Source organism: Sciurus carolinensis, chromosome 15, assembly GCF_902686445.1.
Source record: "Sciurus carolinensis chromosome 15, mSciCar1.2, whole genome shotgun sequence".
NCBI lineage: Eukaryota > Metazoa > Chordata > Mammalia > Rodentia > Sciuridae > Sciurus > Sciurus carolinensis.
Genome location: NC_062227.1, coordinates 42,712,277 through 42,729,910, shown reverse-complemented (window position 1 = coordinate 42,729,910; position 17,634 = coordinate 42,712,277). Strand labels below are relative to the sequence as shown.

The 17,634-nt window shown below is 33.9% G+C and overlaps 1 protein-coding gene across 1 annotated transcript in view; it reads left to right on the top strand.

Moving 5' to 3' along the window:
* The window catches only part of Ccdc178 (coiled-coil domain containing 178), a 356,910-nt gene that overhangs the window by 114,045 nt on the left and 225,231 nt on the right, over positions 1–17,634 (top strand). Inside the window, exons 12-16 of the mRNA XM_047526223.1 lie at positions 2,611–2,673; positions 3,783–3,944; positions 5,482–5,595; positions 7,811–7,956; positions 10,954–11,113. Of these exons, the coding sequence (XP_047382179.1) occupies positions 2,611–2,673; positions 3,783–3,944; positions 5,482–5,595; positions 7,811–7,956; positions 10,954–11,113 (645 nt within the window). The remainder of the gene's footprint in view (positions 1–2,610; positions 2,674–3,782; positions 3,945–5,481; positions 5,596–7,810; positions 7,957–10,953; positions 11,114–17,634) is intronic.

Below are 17,634 nucleotides of genomic sequence, written 5' to 3'. Positions count from 1 at the left end.
TTTCACCTGAATTCTTGAATCCAGTCTTCAAGACTGGATTTAAGGCGCTGTGTGTTTGTATTGCTCAGTGGACATAACTTCCCAGATTCCCCATCAGGAGTCTGTTAGATCACTTTGCTTGAGGTCTCTCCCCTTCCTCGTAGCCCGCATCTGATGGCTACATACAAGAGCGTAGCCTTGCCATGTTGCTTCTACTTAGAACAAATCTGAAAGCCCGTTCTTGCTTCCTGTGGGATTGACTGATGCTGTCATAGGGACTAAATCGCAGCTCAGCCTATCTCTCTGCCCAGTCCCATTTTATTCCTCACCCAAACACGGGAGCTAATAATCAATCACCTGTGCACTCCAATCCAGAGTCAGCTTTGCAGGAGCACTGCCTGAGACAATAGGATGGGAAGCAAAGTCACCTCACTCAGATGTTGCACTCTGTGGCCTCAGACCTTTGATCCCCAGATGTTTCCTTACATCAGACATTGGTACACTACAGGGTGTTGTGAAGGTATTACTAGCTCCGTAGTGCTCCTAGAAACTGTGCAGCTTCCAAGTACTTTTCCAGAGCCTTGATGGACCAGTTGTGATTTTGGTAAGGAGGACAATATCCTAGGAAGGTCTTGAGCATCTGGAAACACTCCTGTGGCCTTGGGACTGGTGCAAGAGTGAAATTGGCAGCTCAGCCAGTGGTAGATGTTTTCTCTCCTGGTGATCAGTCATGTGACATTGCCTTTGAATCACAGGGCTTCAGTGCTCTGCAGAGAGCTTGGGGAAGCTTTTGGAAGTTCTGGACAGAAACGCCACATGGTTTCTCTAGGAAGAGTGCAGTTTGTCTATTGGTAACAAGTAGAGTTGATTTTTTAAATAGATACACAGATTTCAAATGTACTCTTTTCCTTCTTTTCAAAAAGGTACAACTGTTTTCCTCTTATAGCTTCAAATTGCTTGTCCATGTTATTATAATTTCTTTGCTGCCTACAGTTTATTTTAACCTTATTTCCACACGTTCTTTCTATACACTATTTCTCAAAGTTAAGAGACTTAGATTCATTTAAACAGTTGGTTACTCTCTCATGAGTTGACAATTTTAATGACTGTAAAGAATAAATGAATTTTAAGGTAACACATCACCAATTCCTCATGTTGCAGCCAGAGCAATCTTTCTAGAACACACTGCTTCACACCCTTCACTCATTTTCTTAATGAAAAAAGGATCTTGAAAAATCTAATAGTTGTTTCTAGCTTCAACTTCATGCCTTCCTATTCACCAACTCATCATTCCAACAGAAAACTCCATGCCCCCAAGTCCCCACATTTTTCTTTTCTTTTTGTATCAGGGATTGAACTCAGGGGCACTTAACCATTGAGCCACATCCCCAGCCATTTTTTTTTTTTTTTTTTTTTTTTTTTGTAATTTTTATTTAGAGACAGGGTCTCACTGAATTGCTTAGGGCCTTGCTAAGTTGCTGAGGCTGGAATTGAACTTGCAATTCTCCTGCCTCAGCCTCCCAAGCCTCTGGGTTTACAGGCAGGTGCCTCTATGCCCAGTCCCACTTTTCAATTAGTTTCTGACAAAGGTCAAATGTGAAACTGTATTGTTGAATGTAATATATTTTTCTCCAGGATATTGAAACATTTTAAAATTTCATTCCCTTTGCATTATTTAATAAATTGATAAACTATATCTGTTATCATGTTAGAAGGAACTTCTAATTTCTTTTAATTATCAACATATATTATTGCTTTTGTTTTAGATGTGAATATACTCTTAGGTAAAATATTATATTAAAGTTATTGATTTACTTATCACCTTGATATTTTTTCTTTGGAATTATTCTTTTATTTAGGAAAGCACAATCTTAATCTTAATGGATGTACCAAGTGGGGGAATAGTTGGAAGAAAACCCTACATGCTTATTTCTTTATATTTTCTGTAGGATGTGAAGACAAACTTAGTAATGAAGCAGGGAAATTAAACACATAGCTGAACTTCTCTTTTCCGCTTTCCAAAACATAACTCTTTTGAATCTGGATGATAGCCTAAATTCAGGCCATTTCCTCTCTAAAATAAGGGGTTCTAAGATGTAATCCTATAGTAGGAGGAACTTTATGAACTACTTCCCATTTTGGGTATGTGTGATAATTTAAAGCAAAACTCTAATAATTAAGGACAATTTGGTGAATCCCATTACATTTTGCAACCTTCACATTTGAATTTTATTCATGTTGTTTTCAAAGTTGTGATCGTTCCGAAAGTTAATATTTAAAAGTAATCAGATAGTTTTTTTTTTTTTTTCCTTCAGGGAATCTATGACTGTCTAGATTTTATTCTGATTATCCTGGGTTTTTTTTTTTTTTTTTTTAACCTTCAGGACTCTTCAGGTATAAACTGAATGAAACTGAAATTCTGTAGTGTGTTTCTTTCCTGGTGTTATATCACTTAATTACTTTACTTCAAATAACATTAAGGTTTTTAAATTTTTTATAATACATAAATTATAGTGAACATTTTATTCGCTATTACAACACAAGTAAAATGTGTCATGTATTTGCAATTATCCTTCAAAATGTGTTTTAATTGTGAGTAATACCACCATTTTTAAAAATTTCATGACATAGAATAGAGAAGATTTCTTGAAAAGACGTATTCGAAGTCAAATTGCTGCTGGGATGATGATTCAGGTAATACTCATTTGGTTTTGATATTTCATTCTTCCTTTAATTTGCATTTTACTTAGCATTTTAAATTTGCCTGTAATGAGGCATCTTGTCACTGCTTGGTTTGCAAGCCAGCAGTTTTCTCTTCTTAGCTGATGACAGTTGCCCTCTGTGTACAACTAGCAGTGTCTGATCATGCATAAAGAAACTGACCTCCCATACACATATCTCATTTTGTGGCTTAATGGGAATTTCTGCCAGTCTAGTAAAAGGGCAGTGGGATCTTATTCCTAAGTGTCTAACTCTTTAGTTTGCTTTATGATGATGTTATGTTTTCTTTACTTTAATGTCTCTCACTGGAATTTCTTTATTTAACCCCGAAAGTAAAAGTACACTATAATATTTATATGTAAAGTTTTTGAAAGAAAAGCATGATAACTAGCAAAACTAACTTTACTTTTTTTAATTTTTATCTACCACCTGAATATCCTTTGGAACTCAGGTCAGGTTTTTTTGACCCATGTAATGGTTCTAGAATGCTTCCACATTAGAAATACATATATATGTGAAGTCATTATTATCATTATAAGAAAAATAAAACCGAGAGACAAAGCAGTTTAAAATAGTGTTATGTGAATTATTTTTGCCTTTGGTACTTTTTGCAGCAAAGACAAATTTTGTGATTTTTTTCTGTGACTTTATACATATTGTTCAATAATCTTTTTTTAGTGTTTTCAGACATTTTTGCTCAATATTTCTTATTAACTTTCTATTTATTGATTGATCTTATGTGGTCTTAGAAGGCAGTAATGACCTGAGTTCTGATATGAGTTGTCAGTGGATTCTCTAACTTATTGTCCCCTAACCCTCATTTAAGTGTTTAATTTTATTGTCTGTTAAAATTTTCTCTCATTTCTTCTAACAAAAACTGTGCCCTCCATAGCTATGCCCTCCTTAAATATAGTATATTTATGCCTATTGCTTTTTATGGTGTAGTCTATCATTTGATTTTCAGATAACCAAAAGATGACTACCTGGCTATAGAATGGGGCTTAATAAATGAGTAATTTATTAATTACTGGGCATAAATGGAAAATTAATAACAATGAATTATTTAAAATCTTTGCTGGCAGAAAAAAATATATTCTGTTCAAGATGATCAGATGAATGAGAAGAAAGAACTTTTGAGACAGAAAGCAGTATATGCTCTAGCTCTGCAAGAAATCCAAGAACCTCTGCTCCGACTAGAAAGTGATGCTGTACACCTTGAAACTCTCCATCAAGAACAGTATAATGTAAGCATTTATCATTAATCCAGAAACTAATTTGTAGGACTATTTAGGTCCCTAAATTAGACATGTGAGTTCACGTTATTATTTGGGAAATTATGACTTCACTTAGGAACATCTTGAACACACTAAGTAACCCTTTCAGGACTGCTCCACAGATGTACACTGGAACTACCTAGCAACACCTATTTCTTAGAACCCCACACTCTATCTTAGTGTGTATGTAGGAAGAGCAGTTTTCAGATGGGTGAGCAATGACTTATTTGGTGTGATTTCCCACTGTAGAAAACATAATTCAGAGTCTTCACAGCTTCCTGATGAAATGCTGAAGTTATGTTTACTTGAATATTAATATATCTTGGCATTCTCGTGGTAAATTTTTGATGCATGTACAAGTGAAGATAGGATGAAAAATAAAGCAAACATTGATAAAATATTGTCAAAATTATAACTTCATGGCAATAACTAATATTATTAGCCCTTCCCAAAGAAAAATTTACTAGAAAAATATGTATACATTGGATCATTAGTCTTATGGAGATGTTGAGGGTGTGGTAAGAGTTATACATTCTTGTCCTTCCCTGCAAGGAGGATATTCATTTATTTATTTGGGCCATTTTGGTGCAAGATTTATTTTCTTTGCAAATGATGATGTAACTTTATATTCCCAGTCATAAATAATTTTCAAATTGATTTCATTTTAAAAAATTGTGATTTACAAAGCATTGGTATTATTTTGATTCTCAAAGCCCCCACCCATGAAACAGACAAGAGGGAGTCTACTTGTATCATAAACTTGAGAAAACTTGGTACTAACCAGGTTGGCTCACTTGTACAAGGTCACAATACACAGAAGTAACAAGTTCTGAGAACTGTTCAGGGCTTGTCAATGCTATCCTAGTGATCATGTAACGATTATGTAACCAGTAGTAACACCTAGTGAGATACATTATTTCAGTAATGGCTCCCCTTAAACATTAATGATACAAATTTATTAATTACATCAAAAGCATCAGTGTAATTGTCTGAGTATGATAATGAATTCCAGAAAAGATTAATGAATTTGTTTCCCCTTAGTTTGTAATAGCCAAGGTTTTTACATCTTCTTGTACTTCAGTGATCATTTTTAATTTTATTGTATTTTAATAGATACTAAATTTTAAAAACAAGTCATTTGGCACAAACTCCAGAAAAGTATGTTCTTATACACTTTTTAGTCATAATTGTTGGAAATTTGTGCTTTAGACCTGTAATTTTGGTAAAGAATCTTAAATATCATAATGAGATCTAGTATTTTCTATGAAATTTTATTTGTTTTTGTTTCTTAACTAAAGTGGATTAGATTTTGGTTCTCTCAGGTAATACAAATAGAATATTAAGATTTGGGATATTATACTATGTTTTCGTAATCCATGTAGTGATTCTTTCCCTCTACTGAAACAAATATTGTCATTATTAAAACAGTCATTTAGGTACTATTTGGTCTAAACTATTAAAATTGAGTTGTAAATGTTGTACAACTTAATATTGGAATGTCTTCTAGTTACTGAACGACATAATTGAAAGAAGAGAATTTGTTAGAAAGAAGGTGGAAAAAACAAAGAAAAAATTGCGAAGAAAGGGGAAGAAAGCCCGTGAGGCACTAATAGAAACTGGGGTGAGAAATTAAATTTCAAAAAGTTTGAATTTACAGTTTCTCTGTGTCAATGAAAACTAGTCGATCAAGTTTAATGTTAAATGAATGCCTTGCATTTCTCATTTTTTGCACTAAGTGGACCCTCTGTGCACATAAGCACATACACACATGCATTCTTTTTATCTTTTCCACTGGTCTAGTTTTTCAGGGCCATAGCCCCTATTCAGGATAAAATTCAAAGCAAAATTCATATTGGTTTAACACAGAAGTCTACTGTTTTCTGTAACTGCCATGCAGGCTTCTATTGCCTGGAGCTTTAAGGAAGAAATGAAAAAGAGGAAACGGAAAGAAAGAGGAAAGAGCAAAGGGAGGGTGGAGGAAGGAAAGGAAAAAAGGATGTTTGTGTCCCTCCAAAATCCATATATTGAAACGATTCCTGATGCGTTTGGGAAGTGATTAATTCATGAGGGCTCTCTCCACTTTTGTGATTAGTATTAATGCCTTTATAAAATAGGCCCAAGTGAGCTTGTCCACCCCTCTACCATATGAAGACGCAGCAAGGAAGTGCCATCTTTGAAACAGAGTGGTCTTCACCAGACACCAAATCTGTTGGTGCCTTTTTCTTGGACTTTCCAGTCTCTAGGACTGTAAGAAATAAATTTATGTTGTTTATGTATTTCCTGTTCTGAGGTATATTGTTTTGGCAGCCTGAATGATCTAAAACAGGAAGGAAGGAAGGAAGGAAGGGAGGGAGGGAGGGAAGAAGGAGGGAAGGAAAAAGAAAAGAAGAAATGGAGAAAAAGGAGTTGAAATTGAACTTAGTAAAAGATAACATTATTGTAGTTTTATTTAATGAATGGAAACTTCTATTGCCATAGATCTATTGTTTTAGTTCCAAATCCACCAATCTGACAGTTTGAAACTACAAAATTTCACATTTAACATAAATATGCTTATGAACAAGTAAATAGTTTCTTTTCAGATGTAGTACTTTGAATCATTGATGTAGCATAGTTATTTTAATATTAATTTATAATATAATTTGGTTATGTAGGTTGATATTCAAAAAAATAAAAAGATACAATTCTTTAAATTCTAAACCAACTTCCAGTGTGATCTTGTCCTCCAGAAATATCTTCACTTAGCCAAATGAAGTCACTTTTTAAAAATTCATCCTAGCGCTGGCCTGTGTGCAAGGCCTCTATTTAGTTTGTTGGTTTAAATAAAATAATTCATTGTACATGGAAAAATGATGCTCTATTTTCCCAGAGAAAATTGATCCATTGTGTTTTCATTGGTGAAGATAACCTGGAGCTTACAGTTTCTAAGTCAGGTGACACCATATTGGAGCGACTGTTCACATAAGAGATACATGGATCAGAAGTACAGTTCAAGGCCCAAAATTAATTTTTCAAGATTTGTATTTTTATTTTCATTTCATAAAGGACATTGTGACCTGCATTATAGTAGTATCTGCATAACCTCCAAGCAGCATTTCTCTTCCATGCCTCAAGGGCCCTGTAAGAATGAAATGGTTCTCCTGAGTTTCTTGAAGTTACCATTCATATTTGGTTCATGTCCATCTATGTGTTTCTTTCTTTTTGTTTTTTCCCAAACTGAGCATCAAGAATACTTTAAAATATTAGTTAGATAAAAGCAAACCTCCATCTCAATCGGAGATGGAGTTTGACCCCAAACTTAACTGGCAGAGTCAGTATTGTTTTTAGCCAAGGGAGGGAATAGACCGGAAAAGAGACACCTCAGCATATTGTGAGCACAGCCATAAAAGTAGTGCAGTACTGTGTGAGAGGATGGGGTGGGGCAGGGCCTGATGAGGGAATAGGGAAGGTTTGCAGAGGAGGTGCTGTCTTAGAATAGTGAGAATTGCTAATGAATAAATGGAGGTTAAAATCTTGTCTTGCCACAATGTAGTGGAGAACAGAGGTATTAATACAGTGAAATACCTAAAAGATTAATCAGCATTGGAAGTCTTAGAGTGATTTTCTTCATCATCATCATCATCATCATCATCATTTTAAACTTAATTTTTAACAGTAAGCTTTATTAAATAGACTTTATATTAGTAAAACAAGGAATCGTGAGAGTTGCCTAAACTGATAGAAAGTTACTATTTGTTTCTAATTTTTCACACAGTCAATGTAATTGTGTCTCCTCCTAAATTGCAAAGATTTGAAAATTTAAATATTTAAATAAAACATCCCTGAATTTTTTTCAGGAAAAACGTTCAGCAGTTTTTCAAGAGTTAGAGTCAACTAAAGGCAAAACATATGCTTTTAATGTAAAAATAAGTGAATTGAAAATAGAATTAAAAGAACAGGAAGATGAAAATGTAGCTTTTGAAAAGAAAATTGAACAGTTAAAGTAAGTAAAGTTGATCCAAATATTAACTGAATGCATATTATGGATAGAAGAAATAAAACTCATATTTAAATTTTATTCTTAAAATGATCTACATTTTCCATCATAATTTTATGCTGAATACATATGTGATATTTAATCCTTTCAGTTTATACAAGCTTAATTATAAGTTGCTTTCATTCTTCATGGCTCCCTTAGATTTATTATTTTATTAATAAATGGAGATGTGTCTCCTTTCTCAAGTATATGAACTTTTTTATGATATTAAAATATTCTTTTATTTCTCAGTATTTATGTGCCATTTTTAATAATTTATGGTTCTTTTTTACCTAACCATTTTTTGTTAAAGTTGTGAGGTAAAACTTTAGGAATAGATATTCTGTAAAGTCTCACAGTTCAATCACACAGTTCTCAAAATCTTCTTATTCAGTTACCTCATCAGTTGGAGCTAAACCTGGCCAGGAAATATGGCTGACTTGGAGAAGGACCACACTCTGTAGTTCACAGGGTGTCCATGGACCCTCACCTGGAACTCATGTCCTCTTCCATTCTTTTGGTTCTTATTTCCTATTTTTAAAAAACATTAAGAACTTGGCTTAGAGACCTATTGGAGGAATATGTGCTGATCACATTTAGGAATGATAGTTTGATTTAAATATAGAAGGTTATTATAAACATTACACAATCATATTACTTGAGGGATAAATACGCTTAAAAAAAAAAAAGGAATGCATAGCCTGATACTATGTACGTTAGTGGAGTCAAATCAATGCACAAAAAAGGATTTGTGTAGCAATAACCTTCAGGTTAAAAAAACTTTTTCCATATGCTTATACAGTCTTTATCTGAAAAAAAAAAAAAACTAAATTATATTCGGTGTGTCTTGTAAAAAAAAGCAAGGAAACATAAATTTTACTTTGAAAGTCATTTCTCTGCATTTTTAAACACTCATAACAATATAATGGGATTTGAAAGTGTAAACTTAAAATTATGTAATTTACACTAAACTTATAAAAGCCTAAATAAGGAGCTGATGAAGATTTTCTTCAGGATTATTACTATTTTTGTCATAATCTATTCTTCTACACTATGGCTACATTATAGTGCTTTTCAGATAAGTTTGGTAGTCAGGTCCCAGTGAATCAATTCCCTCTCTAGTCTTGACAAGATTCTGCCTTCCCACAGGCAAAGGAGAAAAAAGATTAAGCCAATATTGGGGTATCGCTCTGAAAACAAGAGTTAAAGACTAATAATGTCCATGATGGATGACATACAGTAATATTTAAAGCTATGTTGACAAAGGATCAGGCACTTGTTGGGCAATCTCTCCCTCATTTCATCTAATTCTCACAGCAAATTCTTAAATTATACATTATTTCCTAATAAATGTTAAGAAAACAAAGACTTAGGAAATTTAAATGACTGTCTTACAATCACACAGCCAATTAGTGGTAGGACCAGCTCCAGTTTCGCTTCATTCTGTTCCAACCTATGTGCCTTTCTCAACTGTGCATACCAGCGTTCTAAACTGGGATTGCCAAGAAAGTTGACTGCAGACAGGCTGTGTTAGGAGTAGTCGCCTGGTATTTTCAATAGGTGACCTTATCAAATTATTAATTATTTATTGAGAACGCATATTAGACCTAGTCATGGGCCCCAACAAAGACAAAGAAATGGCAAATGAAAAGTGCACCTTCAAGTGGCAAGAGAGCTTGTTAGAGACAAATCTTGTATATGTGAGACAAATAAAATGGAATGTTAACCATAATAAACAAAGCTATCCTTGGTTCTCATTTGGTTTTTATAATTGCTTCATAGCCAGGAAGTAGAAAGATCAAAACTAGACCCATAAGACCAGAATTTTCTATTTTTATTATTATGAGAAATGTGATTTATGTAGATAAATGTATACACACATACACATATAGTGAGTCATATAATTAATGTAATACTCTATTGAATACAATCCAATCTCGAAAAACTTAGTGTAAAGAACAAAGTGCATGTCAAAATAGTGCAGTGTTTGTCAGGGGCATCTGGGAACGTTTTATGTTTCAGGTCATATTGCTTCCTCCAGTAGGAATTTATTTTGTTCCCTGTGCTCCACAATGTCAATATTATTGGATACGTAAATAAGTCATCCCTTAGGAATTTGGGGTGTTGTTGATATGAATGAAGAAATGGAAGAAAAAGAGGAAGGCAGATGAAAGAGAACTTTATTCCATGTAAAAGAGGCTCTTATGTACTAAATGTGAGCAAGGAGCCCTGTTTCCAAATTCTGTAAATAGCCATGGTGAAGACAGAAAGCCGAGTACTCAGTATACCACTGCTGAGTCAAGCAGAGAAAGACAGATTGAACTTGAATTCTGGTTCTGTCATTTACTACCTACTTGAAGGATATACAACCTAATTGTGCATTTAGGTTCCTCAACTGCACATGGCTATAACAATTATTATTCCATAGGGATTTTGTTGTATTAAATGATATGTTATTAAAAGCACTTTAATATTTGAACCTTTCCAAGAATGTTAGCCTTGCTGCCTTTAGAGTTAGCTGTGCTAGTGATTTAATTTTCTATATCTGTAGAAGCATCAGCTAATGTGGGTGGCATAAGACTGCTGAGCTTTGGCAGGTATGCTTATTCTGGGTTGCTGCTTAACTCTGGCAATTATTTCTTAAGCTTGTTCATTGTTGCCAGTATGGTTCTAAGCACTTTCTGATGCTTTTTCTACTAGAAGTGTTCCTTGGTAACTGCTGAGTTCACTATCAATGTTATTTTGCCTCTGAAGCAGGATGTATTTATTTACAAGTGAGAAATCACACACACACACACACACACACACACACACACACACACACTCACATAGGGTTTTGAAAGGAACTAGAACATTTTCAGCTGTAAGATTGTGTCTTTTAAAATGTATCATAAACATTTACAAGTGAACATTAAATATTGCAACATGAATTGATTCGTGGCACATGAAATTCTTTCTTCACAGGGAGAACTTTTTAGTTGTAAGATTTAAAAGGGAGAATGCACAATCTATATTTGATCATTTCATGGACAAGAAAAAAGACTGTGAAGAGAGAATCTTTGAGGAAGACCAGAAATTTACAATGCTCTTTAATACAAGGCAAAAGACTCTGAAAGATATTAAAGTGAGTATTATTTTTGACTATCTTAAGTGAAAGAAATATAGTGATAGTCAAATTAGCAGTGAATTTGAGACACATTTTTCATGCTGAAGTAGCAAGGATGTTTAGATTTTAAAAATACTTTTGTTAGCATAATAAACATAAAATTTTATTTTTCTCCTAAGTAATTAACATATTCATGCAGCATATTGTACTTTTTAGTGCATTTAATGTATACTCTCATTTTACTATTGCACTCATTTTATTTGCACTAATGTAAAAACAGGTTGTATTTATTCTGGAATCACCATGTTTTTAATGGTGATGTGAGAATGGTTCTGTTTTGTTTCTGAATAAACATACTTTGAATATTTACCAACCACTTTTTTGATAAATGAGAATATTTCAAGCTCTTTTTCTTTAGAAAATTTTTCCATAATATTTTAATGACACTGTAAATTTACTTTTTTAAAACAGGGAAATAATATGATAAAGATGTATATTTAACATCCAAATTTTTATCCATCAAATTTTATGAAGCTAAACATACTAAAGTTTTGTACAGACTGTAACTAAATTATATATATTTAGATAATCCCTATCCCATTTTAACATTTTGCAATAGTTTTTGTTACAATTAATTGTAATGAATAAATACCATGGTTTTTACAATATGAAAATATGATTTATTTTTGAGAGATGCAATGGGAAATTTTTCTAAAATAAAATTATTTTTTCTTTATTAAAATCACTTTCTGGAAAACTTTTTAATATATATGTATAGTCATAATATATTTTATCAGCTATATTTGATCCTGATTTTTATACATTCAAATAATACTAGCATATTCAATTATGATTTCCTTTTCATATATCCAAAGACAACACATTTAAAAATTTTTTGGAATAAATATACATTGAATAAATTAGTATATGAGTGAATAAACATACCATATTTATTGCCATCCTATGGTAAAATTATTAACAAAACAATAATAGTTTATTAATAGTGGGACTAAGTAGCGTTCTTCCATTTTAAATGTGGTCATTACCTAGAAAAAAGATTTTTTTTTTTTTTTTTTTTTTTGCCTAAAATTTTGAAAATAATTGGTGCCATCTAGTGGCAATAAATGATGCCTCCTCTTGGAGGAATTCCCGGAACTCACATATGTGAGGGATGAATGGATTTGGGAAGCTAAAACTGAAAAGCACCTTCCAGAGCAAGAAGATTTGAGCTATTTATTGACTTAAGTGTATTCCTCACCTTCTATTTTATCACAGCAGTGAAATTAGTTATTTGAACCCAACCACATTTTCTAGTCATACTGGTGCTGAGAACGTAGTGGGACCTCAATAATAGTTTATTGACTGGCATTTCAGCATTTTAGTGGAGCAATGATAACAAGTGAAATGGCAAAATACGGTCAGCAGGAGAGCTATGGGAGGTGGAGGGGATCCTGTATAACCAGTTCCTAGACTATTGACATTTTAATTTCTTTTTATCAAGAAACCAGTCCTTGCCTTGCTACTCCTAAGGGCTCACCCCCAGGCTTCCAGAAGCTTCATATGATCTATGCCACTTTTTTCCTGATCTGGTTTTCGCACTCGTTCATGTTTGTTTCTTGTCTGGTGGTCTGCTATAATAATGTATTCTCTAAGAGAGCAGGGAATTTTCTGCCACTTTCTTCTCTGGATCCTGAAAGCTTAGAACTATGTATGGCATAGGGGAGACACTCAGTAAATCCACTTGTTGAGTGAATGAATGAATGAATGAATGAGTGAATGAACGAATGCTTGTTTAGATGATTTTGCTGTTCGAATATAGGACAGAAGCTGGAAAAAGGTATTTCAAAGGTATTTTCCATACTGCACCAACCTAATTCTCTGGATACTTTACCAAACACTCATGCTATGTACAGATGCAGAGTCTCTCTTTCTCTCTCTTAATCTCTCTCTTTCTGATAATAACATGAGAAATTTTCCATCCAGTCTTTTCTCACTATTGAAATGGTTAAATTGTCTATTGTTTTCTAGTATTGAAAGATTTCATGAAGGATCATAATGCTTTTCATCAAATAACCTTTACTTTATATGAAGTTGTCTCTTGTCTGTTTCTAAGTTAGATCTTTCTTATGCATTCATATTATGTGACCCAAAGTACAGAGTTCACCTTATGTGACCCAAACATGCAAGGTTTAGTGATTTATATGCCTCATCATTAATAATGCTATTGATGTATGACTGTGATTAGTTATTGAGTGTTAAATAGTGGAAAGACAGTACAATTCCTCATAGCAAACCTGATCTTATCTCTTATAAACATGATTAGTTAACTTTGGAACTATATGTAATATAAAGCAATTCCTGGAAATAAAATAATCTGGCAAGGGTATCATTACAAATGTGGTCCCCTCTGGGCAAAATAACTGATCACAATTATGGATGATCTGTAGACATTTTTAATAAAAGACTATAAAAGCCACTGTAGAATTATTAAAGGATGTAAAAAAAACTCACTACAGTATTAGAAATATTAATAGCTAATAAAAATAGTTTAAGAAAAAATATATGCAAACTTGAGATAGCATATAAGGTGGGTCTGGAGTTAAATTCAATCTCTCCTCAGCAGACAATTCCTTATCATATTTCCATGGTAGGTTTTTGTTTGTTAGTTTATGTCATGGCATTTTTACTAAGTGCTTACCATTTGTAAATGCAATTGCTTAAGGTTAAAATTTCAGCCTACCGTATTTTTCCTAGTAGTACATCTCTAACTACTGTTCTTTGCTTTTGGAAAGATCCATGTAGAACTAGAGGTTGCAGCATTTCAATCTGTTAAGAGCTGTCTCAGAAGGCCACTGCCTTCTCTATGTCAACACTTCTCTCTGAAGTGTTCTCTCTTAGTTTTGCTCTCCTCTCTATAATTTAGGTTATATAGGAGAGGGGTACAATGCCCTGTCCTGGAAGAACAATTTCCAGATTAAGTACCAGAAGAGACAATCTTCTAATATTTTCTAGAATGTATTGGTTTTTGTTTTACTTCTTGTTTTTCCTCTTTCAGGACACATCTCTTCCCCTGGCTATAGCAACCTCACACTTGACTATTAAATCATTTCTTGATCCTTTCACTCAGAAAATTCTTAGCTTGCAAAGGCAGTGGGTCACTGCCTCACTGGGCAGCCGGGTACCAAAATAGTAAAAATCAGAAATAAATTTAATCTGAGATAATTTTAAAGATTGTTACAACTTTAACTTATTCTCCTATTGGCCACTCATCATTTCTTCATTCTCACACAACTGTTCAATGAGTACTTCTGTGTTGGAGGCATTCATCCCTGGATGGCCAAAATCCCTAGCCTCGCTTTAAAAAATTCATCAGCAGGCAGATGGAAGTTGTGAAAACCGACTTAAATACGGTGATGACACTCACATAACAAACAATGGTGCCCCTTGTCCCCTGCCCTGAAATGTAAGGAGTTATTGTAAGCAAAGCACATTACACATTCTGGGATCTCAACAGTGGGAAATGAATGTGCAATGAACTTGGAAACTGAAGAACTCACCAATGAATTTCCCAGGCAAGAATAATTTTCCTTTGTGATAACCTTTCTACCACTGAAACCATTTTAGTGTCACGTGAAATTTTTTTAAAAATTAGGCACATTATTCATATTTCTCTTTAAAATGTTTCTGATGTAACTAAGCAGCTATTATTCACACAAAATAATATGAATCAGCCTCATGATATTGCTTTTTTCCAAATACCTTATGACTCCTAGAGGAGTGAATGTTTTGATTGAGGACTGGTGGCAGGGGTGCTGACTTCATATCAGAGGGCACTTCATGCTTTTGCACAGACCTAGTGCTGCAGTGACCTTAAGTACTTAGAAATCAGGAGATTTCTAATGCAGGAGAGAGAGGAAGATGGGAGCACAGACATGGGGGATCCTAAATATGAATTTAATATGTTTTGAATATTTCCTTAGAAGATGATCTATTAAATGAGGAGGAAATTTATTTTTACATCTCTCTGAAGCATCATGTCCCTCCTTGCTGCTATGCTGCAGAATTATCACTAATAAAATATTAAGGCACTATTTATATAAAATTTGACTTTTTTTTTTTTTTAGCACTGGTAATCCATCACCACTTTCAGCTTTTTAAAAACTACCTAGGAGCATCTATTACAATAGTTGACTGTAGTCCATTTCAGTTTTTCTATGTATTTTTTTTATGTAACTGTGATAGTATCCATGAACACAGTTTAGATACTTATAATCTTTTTTTCAGGTAACCTTTGTTTTCCAGTGGGACTACCAGTTTTGCAATGCCTTTCCCCACTGATGAGTTAAAATAATTTTATATGGATTTTCATTTTTTTTCTCTCTCTTTTTTTACCTTTATTTTATTTATTTATTTATTTATTTATTTATTTATTTATTTATTTATTTTTTATTTTTTTATTTTTTTATTTTTAATTGTATACAAATGGGATACATGTTGTTTCTCTATTTGTACATAGAGTCAAGGCATACCATTTGTGTAATCATACGTTTACATAGGGCAATGATGTTTATTTTTTTCCCTTCCCCCCCACCCCTCCCACCCCTCTTTTCCCTCTATACAGTCCTTCTTTCCTTCATTCTTACCGCTCTCCTTATCCCTAACCCTAAACCTAACCCTAAACCTAATGCTAACCCCTCCCACCCCCCATTATATGTCCTCATCCGCTTATCAGCGAGATCATTCGTCCTTAAGTTTTTTGAGATTGGCTTATCTCACTTAGCATGATATTCTCCAATTTCGTCCATTTGCCTACAAATGCCATAATTTTATCATTCTTCATTGCGGAGTAATATTCCATTGTATAAATATGCCACAGTTTCTTTATCCATTCATCAACTGAAGGGCATCTAGGTTGGTTCCACAATCTGGCTATGGTGAATTGAGCAGCAATGAACATTGATGTGGCTGTATCTCTGTAGTATGCTGATTTTAAGTCCTTTGGGTATAGGCCAAGGAGTGGGATAGCTGGGTCAAATGGTGTTTCCATTCCAAGCTTTCTGAGGAATCTCCACACTGCTTTCCAGAGTGGCTGCACTAATTTGCAACCCCACCAGCAATGTATGAGTGTTCCTTTTTCACCACATCCTCGCCAACACCTATTGTTGCTTGTATTCTTGATAATCGCCATTCTAATTGGGGTGAGATGAAATCTTAGGGTAGTTTTGATTTGCATTTCCCTTATTACTAGGGATGTTGAACATTTCTTCATATATCTGTTGATTACTTGTACATCTTCTTCTGTGAAGTGTCTGTTCATTTCCTTAGACCATTTGTTGATTGGATTATTTGTATTCTTCGTGTAGAGTTTTTGAGTTCTTTATAGATTCTGGAAATTAGCGCTCTATCTGAGGTATGGTTGGCAAAGATATTCTCCCACTCCGTAGGCTCTCTCTTCACATTTCTGATAGTTTCCTTTGCTGAGAGAAAGCTTTTTAGTTTGAATCTATCCCAGTTGTTTATTCTTGCTTTTATTTCTTGTGCTATGGGAGTCCTGTTAAGGAAGTCTGATCCTAAGCCAACAAGTTGAAGATTTGGACCTACTTTTTCTTCTATAAGATGCAGGGTCTCTGGTCTGATTCCGAGGTCCTTGATCCATTTTGAGTTGAGTTTTGTGTAGGGTGAGAGATAGGGGTTTAATTTCATTCTATTGCATATGGTTTTCCAGTTTTCCCAGCACCATTTGTTGAAGAGGCTATCTTTTCTCCATTGCATATTTTTGGAACCTTTGTCTGGTATGAGAAAATTGTATTTATTTGGGTTTGTGTCCATGTCCTCTATTCTGTACCATTGATCTACCTGTCTATTTTGGTACCAATACCATGCCGTTTTTGTTACTATTGCTTTGTAGTAGAGTTGAAGATCTGGTATTGCAATACCCCCTGCTTCGCTCTTGCTACTGAGGATTGCTTTAGCTATTCTAGGTTTTTTATTCTTCCAGATGAATTTCATAATTGCTTGCTCTATTTCTGCAAGGTACATCATTGGGATTTTAATTGGAATTGCATTGAATCTATATAGCACTTTAGGTAGTATAGCCATTTTGACAATATTAATTCTGCCTATCCAGGAACATGGGAGATCTTTCCATCTTCTAAGGTTTTCTTGAATTTCTTTCTTTAGTGTTCTGTAGTTCTCATTGTAGAGGTCTTTCACCTCTTTTGTGAGATTGATTCCCAAGTATTTTATTTTTTTCGATGCTATTGTGAATGGGGTAGTTTTCCTAATTTCTCTTTCTGAAGATTCATCACTTATGTATAAAAATGCATTGGATTTATGAGCATTGATCTTGTAACCTGCTACTTTACTGAATTCACTTATGAGTTCTAAAAGTTTCCTGGTGGAATTTCCAGGTTCCTCTAAATATATAATCATGTCATCAGCGAACAGGGATAGTTTGAGTTCTTCTTTTCCTATTCGTATCCCTTTAATTTCTTTGGTTTGTCTGATTGCTCTGGCTAGAGTCTCAAGGACGATGTTGA